The 11522-nt window shown below is 31.8% G+C and overlaps 1 protein-coding gene across 1 annotated transcript in view; it reads right to left on the reverse strand.

The window, feature by feature from the left end:
• Window positions 1-11522, reverse strand: part of CSMD3 (CUB and Sushi multiple domains 3) — a 1080109-nt gene that overhangs the window by 22211 nt on the left and 1046376 nt on the right. Inside the window, 3 exon segments of the mRNA XM_011360386.2 lie at window positions 150-261; window positions 6547-6620; window positions 7776-7949. Coding sequence (XP_011358688.1) covers window positions 150-261; window positions 6547-6620; window positions 7776-7949 — 360 coding nt within the window.

The raw sequence follows: 11522 nt of genomic DNA on the forward strand, positions 1-11522 counted from the left end.
ATTATATACAAGAATTATGTTTTACAATAGTCTAAAATACCTATGTGATACATCTATTATATGGACATAAATTTATTTTCGCAATTAGAAGAAAAATGCACATAAATTCTTACCCATGATAAGTATAATTTCTTAGTCATAAAACTTACGTATGCACTCAGGCTGAATTCCACTCCACATGAGGTCAGGAAGGCAAGTGCGTGTTGTAGACCCCTGGAGAAGGTGTCCTTTTTTGCAATGAAACTGCACAACACTTCCTACCTGTAGCAAATCACAGAGAAAAAACAAATGTCCTGATGCAACTTCAAGTACAGTAACAAACAGAAAAACTCTGGATGAGAAAATGCTTTTAAAGGAAACTATGTATGGTAGAAGTTGGAAGAAAAAGAAATTAAAATATGACTAAAACTAAAATTGGAGGGAGAAAAATCAAGACTGAAGAAAAAAACTTAGATCTCTTTGTGTATATATCATCATCAAATGTTTGATTTCCCAATGTATACATAGTTGCCAAACTTTTTTGCCATAATTATTATTCAATAGCAAAAAAAAAAAAAAACGATGAACAAAAATTCTAATTATGAGGCAGGCACTGCCATTTTAGATTTGAGTGGACTGGGGAAGAAAGCTGTTTACCCCAAATATATCACAAGAAAATACCATTAGGAATTATTAAATAATTAGAAGTGGAGGATAAGATAAGGAATATTTTGGGTCTGTCACCTCAGCCTTCCCCAACAAATGAAGTCTGAGAATGCTCAATTGTTGTCCTAGGGCTTATCACAGAGATCCCGTTTTCTGGTTTCCCCTTAGTTCCTACTCCATCTGCTAAAGCAACATGAGGCTAAGACTAATGTGACATAATTTAACACGAGATTACAATTGGACTTTGAGACTAGCTAAATTTACCATTTCTCATATTCTCATCATCTCTCAGAACTATGCTACACCAGAAACATTCAATTCCAACGGTCATTCTCTCATAATAACCTTTATCCAGGTTATCTCGCATTGTGTCTGCCTTCATTCTAACCTCTAGGAGATTAACACCTTCACTTTAGCCCCTAGGAGATCTCTTACCCACTTAGGGATGCCCCATTTTTGTCCAGGGCTACTGTATTGTTCAATTCCAGGGAGCACTTTTCACGCTGTATTCAATATAAACAGCATCCAAATTGTGCTCATAGCATGCCATTCACATACTCCCTGAGGTTGTGCAATACAGTGCTGTAGATTTTGACTTTGTCATATGGCCTAGATTATGTGACTGATCATGTGGATTTAGCAATTCTATTCTTCAGACAGTTCTACAAAACCCATCACTTCTATCAATCCAACAATCCTGTTTTGGGCTAGATCTCAGTTAATGGTGCCAACTTTCATCCCTCATTTCATCTACCCTGAAATACTAACAATTTACCTCCTAAATCTTTCTCAAATTGTCCTCCCTTCTCTCTCTCTCCATTTCTATATGCCATTTTAGTACTCAACATCTGTTTTTACAAGCTTTGTTTCTCAAACTTAAACAGATAAAACAAAAATACCAGGACTTATCAAAACACAGATAGCTGAACCCTTCATCTAGAGCTTCTGACAGGGCAGATCTAAGGGAGGCCCGAAAATCTGCAAGTCTAACAAGTCCCAGGTAATACTGCTGCTGATGGTTAGGGACCACACTTTGAGAACTATCGGTACAGACACTTATAATAATTATCTAACTTGCTTCCATTTCTCCAATGTTGACCCCATCGAATGTATTTTCCACACTAAAGTCAGAGTGAAAGATTCACCTATCATTATCCTTCTTAAAATCTTTATTGGTTTATCATCCAAAGGTTAAAGTTACTTTTTGTTAACTTGGAGATAAAAGTCTCTATAATCTGACCATTGACCATATCTTTAGCATCATCATTAACCACTTAATTTTAGTCAAATTGAGCCTATATACTATTGAATTTTTGCAGTTCCCTGAATGCATGTATAATTTCTTGTTATTCTTCCTACATGAAATGCCTTTCTTTTCTTAGTCTCACCCTAAAAGATTCAGTGCAGACAGCATTTCTAGAAAGCTTTCCCAGCAGCAATGGATTGGGAAAACTGTCCCTTCTACGTTCTTCCTTAGCACCTTTCAATGATATCAATTTTATCATGTATACTAGGAAATCATCTATTCCATCTGACCCACATATTAAAATGTCAGCTTCTCTAGGCCAGAAACTATGTTACGCAATCCTGTGAACCAAGAGCTTAGAAAAGTGTCTTGAAAATATTGGATCAACTGAAGGAATGGGTTCTAATAATTTAACACAAAATTATTTGATAACTTAAAAATACTTAATATGTATATCAGATTTTCAAAGTGCAGTGATATACCTTCTATGTTTTGGTTAACATAAAGTTAACCATTCATTATTTGTTTTTTAAAGAGTACATTTGGGTTCTTTCATCAAACCTTTATATTAGTAAGAGAAACATGTTAGAAAACATAGACTTCTGTTTCTTTTTACATTTAAGACTTTATTTCTTCATTCTTGTGAACTTTTATGAAGTCACCATGAGTACAGCTTTAGATATTAACTGGATACTACAGAACTACAGTCTATTTAAAAATTTTCTATATATAACCAATACATTCAATGACATTTTTGTCAAATTCACAAATACTTAACACCAAATATCTAATATAGCTAGAGTTATACAAATTTAGTAATTGATTATTTTTTATTCAGAATTTGTTGTATTAAAACCAATCACAAATATTATCCAAGTATTGGTGCATTAATTAACAATTTTTTCAGTGATAAATCCAATTAACAGTGTATTTTAAATAATTCTTCACCCTTTTCTGACTTGCCATGATAGATCCTATGATTCTAAATAACTTTTAACAGGCATAATATAATTTGATTATTGTGGAGAAAAATAAGTAACACCATTTGAATTTCCATTACCTAATTCAAAAAATTATTGAAAAAATAATTTATGTAAATTTTCCCATGAATATTTACTAATGAAAAGTACTGTTTGTATAAGCAATTATATGCAATGTGAACATTAACAGTCGAAATTATTTTTATATTAGGATTTAAAAATCATCCATATCGTTTTAATTGTGCTAATGTTAATATAAAAATTACTTGTCATTGGCCCAAATTAGCAAGGTGTGTGCAGATTTTAAGACCTATCTTATTGGTAAATATGACAATGTCTTTAACTCCTTATTCCCTCTTTTAAATGTTATATCTCAGTTCTTAAGTCATAAAGTTTAAGTAGTTGATTAGAGGGTTAATTGAAATTTTGCACAAATTTGGCACTTTCTAAATAAGACCTATCTAACATCTTTATGATATTTCATAATAAATGACTCTTACTTTGCTAAAATCTTCATCATTATATTTATTTGTGTCTGATTTCTAACATCACATTTTTTTTAACTAGAGTATGCAACACAGTGCTTAATGATGTTCAAAATGTATTTATAATTAAGCCTTCAAAATTTAACATGTAATATATTTAAATAATTATTTTATATTTGTATTTTATTATGTTTATATCAAACATTTTAACACTCCAAATTGAGGTAGCTTCTAATAAAAGTCATGCATAGATTAAGGTTAATAAAATTGAAGTAGAGAGGCAGGATCATAAAAATAAAGGGATAACATGTGTGCTTAAGATGAGATGAAAAGGGTTTTCACTGAGCATATGTTTTGACCCCGAGTGTCCTGGTTTAAGAAAAATTGAACTTTAAGGTATTTTGTGAATTTATATTAAAAAATAAGCAAAAATTTTTAATTTAAAAAATTGAATTTTACATTTTTTTGTTTCAAAATTCATGTCATCATATTCATCATCGAAAGGTAACATGTTTGCCTCATTAAATGTACTTATGTGTTAATTTTAAATATAAAACTGGAAATCACACATCATCACCATGGTTATTTCGGTAGGGTTAAATATTTTCGTGTTAAATATCTTGGGGTTAAACATCTAAGAGTCAGCTTTAAAATATTTCATGTCTATAATAGCTTTATGTAACAAGCCCTAAATCTACATAATGTATCTTCCAATGCCCAGAGTTCAATTTCAAGAGTGATATAACCATTAATGAAATATATGTTTGGCATATACTCCATAATTAATCTAGATGTTGTATCAATCATTTTGACAGCTACTCCCTTCACTAGCAACCTATTTCTAGCAAAAATTGTTCCAGTTTTCAATATTTTGGATAAAAAGAGAAATTATGTTGAGTATTTTTTTCAACACTAGAGTTTTCAACATCTCTAGCAAGAGGTGATGTATTCTTATATGTTAATAATTATATCCATGTCCAAAGATCTATTATATAAATCTATATAGAAAAGGAGAGTGAATAAACACATTAAAGAAAACAATTAAGAACATGATTTGTTTGCAATTCATAACTTCCTCCTTTATCTTGTCCTTCCCAGAAGTGGGGTTTCTATACATACCTGTTTTCACTTAACTCACTATTGGCTACCTAATAAAACCTGGATGAATACAAAGTTGGGACATTCTGATTCCCTCTCTAGAAATTTGGAACAGAGATTGAGGGAATTAATCAATTTCTGTATGTGGCTTAAATACAAATAGAAACAAGGCACCCTTGACCATATGGCCAATCTGCAGAGAGGGAGAACAAAGTAGATAAATATAGAGCAGTGCGGAAGACTGAGTCCTATTGTCTAGTTTCTAAATCCTAGGCTTGATGAGTCTCACCTAGATTTTTTCTCTTGTGGTCTCAGACATACCTGCAAAATGGCTTGTAATGCCTTTAGGCTAAAGCTAGCTCAAAATAGTTTCTGCTACTTACAAGCAAAAGATTTTCTCAATCAATAAAGATGCCTTTTCCAGGTATATATTATTTAGAATTCACCAATAAATTGATATTAGTTAGAATCAGAATTTTTAAAATTCTGTTGGCTCTATACAGATTTAGTAAATGCAATTAGTATACACACACACTTCTGCCATATGTTTGTAGAAAAGTTGATGTCCTTAATTTAATATACTCAGTATATCATTTGTAATTAAAAGAGATTATATACAATTATACTTTACCATATTTGAAATCTAGTCTATTCATGTTTACCCAGATAGAATATAAGGATCTAATATATGTTTATTAGCCAAATAATATGAATTCAAGGTTAGGTTAATTTTATAACATTTTTTAGTGATTATAATAAAATTCTTAAAATGCAGGGTTAATGATTCTATTCGTTTCATTGGATGATTATTCCAAACTCAATCTTACTCATTTCCATTTCCATTATCTCAAAGGGTATTTACTAGAAAGGACTCATTCAGAAAATCATCTGATTTAGTACACAGACACTAACATTGAAATCCTGTGTTCCGTCAGAATATTGCCAATTACTTGCTCTATGATCAAAGTCAAGTCACATTCTGTTTCAGTTTCTTGGTCTATACGACGAGGATTAATGCTTTATAGCTATTTGTCTATTTTCCAGGATTTAGTTCAATTGGTAAAACCTTTTATGTACATGTGAATCTAAAGTTTTCTAAAAACATCAATATAATAGAGACTGAGACAGTTTTTTTTACAGTTTTGTATTATCTAGACAGGCCTGAGGCAAACCAGAAGAACTGAAAACACTATCAAATCAATGTTCATACTGAGCCTGAACTGTAGATAAATGAAAACTATTTTTAGCAACAAAAATATGGCACCTTTGATGAATACTTTCTTTAGAAATGGATGTTTTTCAAGTTCACACTTAATTTCACAAAAAAATAGCACAATTTAGAAAACCCTGCAACACGAGGCAGTTGGATAATGTGTAAATTGACTATTTCCTTTTGGAATCAGTATACACTTTGGCTCCCCTTAGGCCCCTGTAATGAAAAACTTGATGAATCTCTGTATAAAATCTAAATTGGACAAAGAGAGAACAAGAAAGTCAGCCGCACATGACTGGGCATGCTAAAGAATTATAACAATCCAACTACGTGTCGCGTAACAATAGGTTATGGTTAAATTATTTTTGCAAATAATTTCCACATCAATGACAATGTATAAAAAGTTTTAGTATTATACATACACTATAAAACAAAAATATTTTCATCTTATTGCCTTATTGAATAAATTTTTATATATTAGCTAAATCTTTGTCTTTCCTTTAACTTCTTTCATCTGTACTTTCCTCACTGTCCCCACATCTTCCTGTAGAGTTTATTCATTTACCCCTGCACGTACTCTAACACTCTCTTACATACTAACTACTGCTTATGGATTCTCCTATGCTCACAGCTCTGTCCAATTTTTCTTTTCTTGTATCCTTATAGTCAGGCTATTATTCTTGAAGTATATTTTTCTTCTAATTTTCTTAATTTCACTCTTTTGTTGCCTATTACTTTTTTTAAATATGTTTATAATACAGATATAAGCATGACTTTTTTTCTGTCTGCATCGCATCGACAGGACTATATGCATGCAAACTAAAGAAGCTTTCTGATCTAGTTTTATACTAAATGGAAATATTTATTTAAAGTACCCACTTGAAATCCGAATGTATTGTTCTGAGATCCATGCCGTGGCACTCCTGGGTTTTCACATGAGGTACGAGTGGGTTCTAAAATAAAAATTAAAAACATAATTTAAAAAAAATTAAAATTATATTAAATGTATATTTCTTATATAAAACAATTTTAAGTAATCTTAGGTATAATGAAAGGGTCCTAGGTATTAATAGTATAATCTAATAGCATTTCACCATGGACGGAAGCCTGCTAATCTTAAAGCAAGAAATTCAGGTAGACTGCATTTTAAATGAAATATGCAGTTCTATAATTTTGAAACCTTGTAATATAAAAGTACTTGACATCCAACTAACTCTGTGGATAAAATTTAAGGAAAAATGGAGAATACGAAAGAAGAACACATGCATAAAACATTTGCCCAAAGACTTTGCTAAATTATAATCTCAGGTAGGGTAATATTCCCCTCAAAAAGTAAGATTTTTTTTCCAGAAACATGACTTAGTTATTTGGATTTTTAACTGACATCTGCTGGAGATTCAGACATAAGGATGGTAGGGCTGGCATTCTCTGAGTTGGATAGTTTGTATGACAGGTTATCTGGTTAGTTTACCAAATGTGGCATTTAATATCAGGATTACAGAAATGTACTTAGACGAATTGCCAGTTATAAAAAAGAAGTCATGGGGATGTAACGTAAGCATAGGGGATATAGTCAATAATATTGTAATAACTATGTACGGTGCCAGGTGGGCATAAGACTTACCAGAGTGATCACTTCATAAATTATATATATGTCTAGTCACTATTTTGTATATCTGAAACTAACATGATATTGTATGTCAACTGTAATTAAAAATAAATAAAAATAATAAAAGAAATGTACTTAGAGCCATTTTGAAATCAATGTACCTTTTTTATAATTTTGGAGTAAGTTTAATTTCATTTAAATATGCTTTAACTCTAAAGAGCTATGCTGATGTCAGTAATTAATAATGCTATTAATCTGAAAGCTTTTCTTTTTCATTTTATCGATAAAATTTTTATTTCAAGTATTTCTCCTGCAAGTTTTCCATGCTAAAAATATCATATGTTTTACCAATATTCCTTTTTAGTGTCTTCTAATTGCTTTTCTATTTGTTTTTCATATTTAGTCAACTATTATTTATAGGATAAAGAAAACCATTAAATATCACCACTATGTAGTCTATCCAAACTACTGAGTGTAATCGACCTTTCATTAGTCTTACCTATGCAGTGAGGTGACGAACCACTCCAAGTGCCATCTGCTTGACAGATTCTGGTGCTTGATCCCACTAATATGAAAGGAGAATTGCAACTGAATGAAACCTCTGACTGGTATATAAAGCTTTTGCCTTCTCTTTTTCCTTGGGCAGGTGTACCAGGGTCACCGCAAAACTTTGCTGGAAGAGTAAAAAAAGACAATTATAACAAAGATTTAGAATTTATCCGAGTAAACAATTTGGAAAAATGATGACAACTGGAATATTGCACCAAAGTGATATGTTTATCGATGTTATACTCTCCCAATGAATTTTTAAGCTTTTCTTTACATGAATAAATACTGAATGTTCAACTCAGTATAATATTTTAAAAGTTAGTCTGATTCAGGTATTTTCTACCTAGTAGCCCACCTTAAGAACTGTGTGTGTGTGTGGTTTTTTTTTTTTTTTTTCCATACTGACCAGAATCAAACCACGTATTTGTACATAGAGGCTGAAAAGTTGAAGTATATGCCTGAAGAGGCACGTGATTCACAGATAGCTGTCAGAAAGAACCAAGCCAGAATGTCTGAGTTGTACTCTCCAGATTGCTATGTCTTTTTATATGTATGTAAAATATATGATTATTTGTTTTGTTGAATAATCAGAGCACATAAGTCAGTATTTGTTGTCTTCAAAATTCTTTGGAGGTGGGGGCATTAAGTGGTTTTTTGTTTGTTTGTTTTTAAGAGAAAAGACCATCAGAGTCCAAATCTAAACAAACTAAGGAATCTCAGTATTCTACAGCCTCTGAAAGGATCGAACTAACAGGATTTCTAAACAAACTGATTAGATAATTCTGTTCGACATGTATTTTTTTAACTGTCAAAGAAACACTATTCTAGATAGTTTTAGACTTATCAGTAAACAAAAATTCCTGTCCTTTTTGGATTTTACATATTTGTGAAGAAACCAAACAAACAATAACATAATTAATAAGTAAAAAAGGTAGTATGTGGGAAGGTGATGAGTCCTATGTGGAAACAGTGTGAGAGAAGGAGATCAGGAGTGTGAATGTGTGGACATGATAGATGGTGGGTGAGTGGTGGGAGTGGATTTTAAATGACGTGGCCAGGGTGTCTCTTACTGAGAAAAGACTTGGGGGAAGCAAAGCATTTATGCATGCTGACATCTCAAGGGTAAGTATTCCAGATAGAGGAAACAGCACTGCCAAAGCCTTATATGCTGGGGCAAGTCTAGCATATTAGAGGAAGAGAAAGGTCAGGAAGGCTGGAGCAGAGTGAGCATGTAGAAGAGTAATAGGGGATGAAATCAAATGGTTTCAAATCTAGTAGATAACTGAAGCAAAGGTACCTATATACTATGCTTTCAATTTTTTTTTTTATTGTAGTAAAAAATACATAACATACGATTTGCCATTTTAACTATTTTTGAGTGTACTCAATTTTAACATTTGTAGATTAAGCACCTGCGAGCTTATTTCTCTACAAAGCAAACAAACCACCACAACCAACTGTTTCTAAGTATAAACTCTGCCTCAAGATGACTATAGGTTGAGTGACTATAAAATGTATCATCTAAACCAAGATATTTTGAGAGTGAAACGGGGCCTCTAACTGGATAGGACAATTACCAGGACAACAGGTATAAACCAGGAATGCTGCAGGCAAATTGGAATGCATGAGTACCTTAATTAGAGAATATCTTAGTCTTAAACTCAATGCTCAAAGAAAGACTTTCTCTGAAATTCAGACTCTAAAAGAACCTTACATTTTCGAACCTCTTTTTAGAAACATTCTTTTAAATTTTTAAAACATTTAAAATTAAAAGTAATTATTAGATAACTATTAAAACAAAAAAGGTTGAGGAGAAAATTAAGACTAAAGTAACACAAGTAAAATAAACATTTTTTAAATTGTGTTTTGTTTTAATTTTCAATATTTCTTATATATTGTAAACCTTAGGGCTACCCGGCATGCAATATACCCGGCAAGCACTTCTAGCAATATAACATCAAACCTTAAAGGCCAGGGCCCTTATCTTACTACTTTGTAGCTCTAGCACATTTTGAATTGAATGGATATTTCTTCAGTAATCATTATCAATGGGCATTTCAGCTTTAGCAATCACTTCTATTGATAAGTTATTTCATAATTTATTTCTGAAAAGGTTCTCTTGTATATTTCTGCTGAGTCACTCATCATGAAATCTTATTCAAAAAAAAAAAAAGGAGGAATAAAATGCACCCACATAAATTCCTCAGTTCTCTCCCCACTCCCATCATTCCATCTGTTTCTATATGTATATTTTCATATACTAATCCAAATCTACTGGTGTCAGGTTTAGAGGCTTAAGACACAGGTTTATTTTCAAAGGTTTCAGATCACAGTGATATAAACTTTAACATAAAAAGACACGCTTTGAACAGATTTAAAGAGAAAAGGCTTTCCTCTTTATAAAATCCCTAAAATGAATTAATTTGGCTATTCAATGGATAAGGGAATTGTCTCTTAAGTCTACCTTCTCTGAACTGGAATTCATACTCTGCATTTACTAGCAGTGTGACCTTAAGCCACATAACAATGTAGCTGGTTCCCTAAATGATGACAGAATTGTAGTGTCCTTATAATTTAATCTCCTCCTCTGATCCCAAATGTCATTATCTATTAAAATGTCATGACTAAACATACTTACCCAGGATTCCTGTTATGTGTAGTAGAAATAATATACGTAAAGTAATTAGGACAAAGTTTGCCCTATCATATCTTGATAATTATAATTTAAATGTCAATAGTGAGAATTTTATTACTATTTTAATTTTAATGGATCAAAAAATAAAACATACAAAGAAACTTCTTGATTGAGATTTTTTTCATTCATATCAAACAAACTTTGCAATAAACTCATTTTTGTAATACCTCTTTGTTCCCATCTACGCTAAAGTGGCCACAGAATAATACCTCGTCTCATTTAGAACACACTGGTCTTTTCTAAGATGATCCTTAGCATAAATCAGAATTTTAAGGGACAATTTGTGTGACATCAATCTTGAGACATTAGAACAGACTTATTCTAAAATATCACGTTACCTAGAAGCAGCTTCTTTGGATATTGCAAAAATCGCAACTGTAATAGTAAATTATTTTTATCTCTCATGCTCTGTATAACTGGTTAGTAATATCTCTCTGGAGCAAATATATGAATGATCTGATGGGCCAGCAAAATCGTGGAATGTATATCCAGTATTTGCAATCATTTAATATAGGAAGCTCTTCGAATAAACTATGACAATGTAAACCTAATAATTTGTCTTTATCATAATTCTAGTCAGTATATTAAGTATATATTCATTTTATGCTAAAACATGTGATTCATTTAAAAGGATACACCTATATATAAGTTATATGAATGTCACTAAGTTATAAAATGAATATGCATGAGCCCAATACCAAACTTAAGGAAGCGAAAATTGCCACCACTGCTGAAATTCCTTGTGAGCCCCTCCCAGATAGCATCCCCTTTCTGAAGCCCCAGTTAACAGACCTTGTCACATCCTGAATTCTAGATTTCTCATTTTCATATATTTCTTAATAAATTTACCACATTCACATGCATGCTTTAGTACTGACTTACTTAGCTTTACAACTGACAACTGATATTAGTGTTCATGGACATGTCTCCCTAGGCACATGGACAAAAATTTATGTATGGCACATACCCAGGAATACAATTTCTGGGCCACAGACTCTGCAC

The sequence above is a fragment of the Pteropus vampyrus genome, unplaced genomic scaffold (genome assembly GCF_000151845.1).
Source record: "Pteropus vampyrus isolate Shadow unplaced genomic scaffold, Pvam_2.0 Scaffold54, whole genome shotgun sequence".
NCBI lineage: Eukaryota > Metazoa > Chordata > Mammalia > Chiroptera > Pteropodidae > Pteropus > Pteropus vampyrus.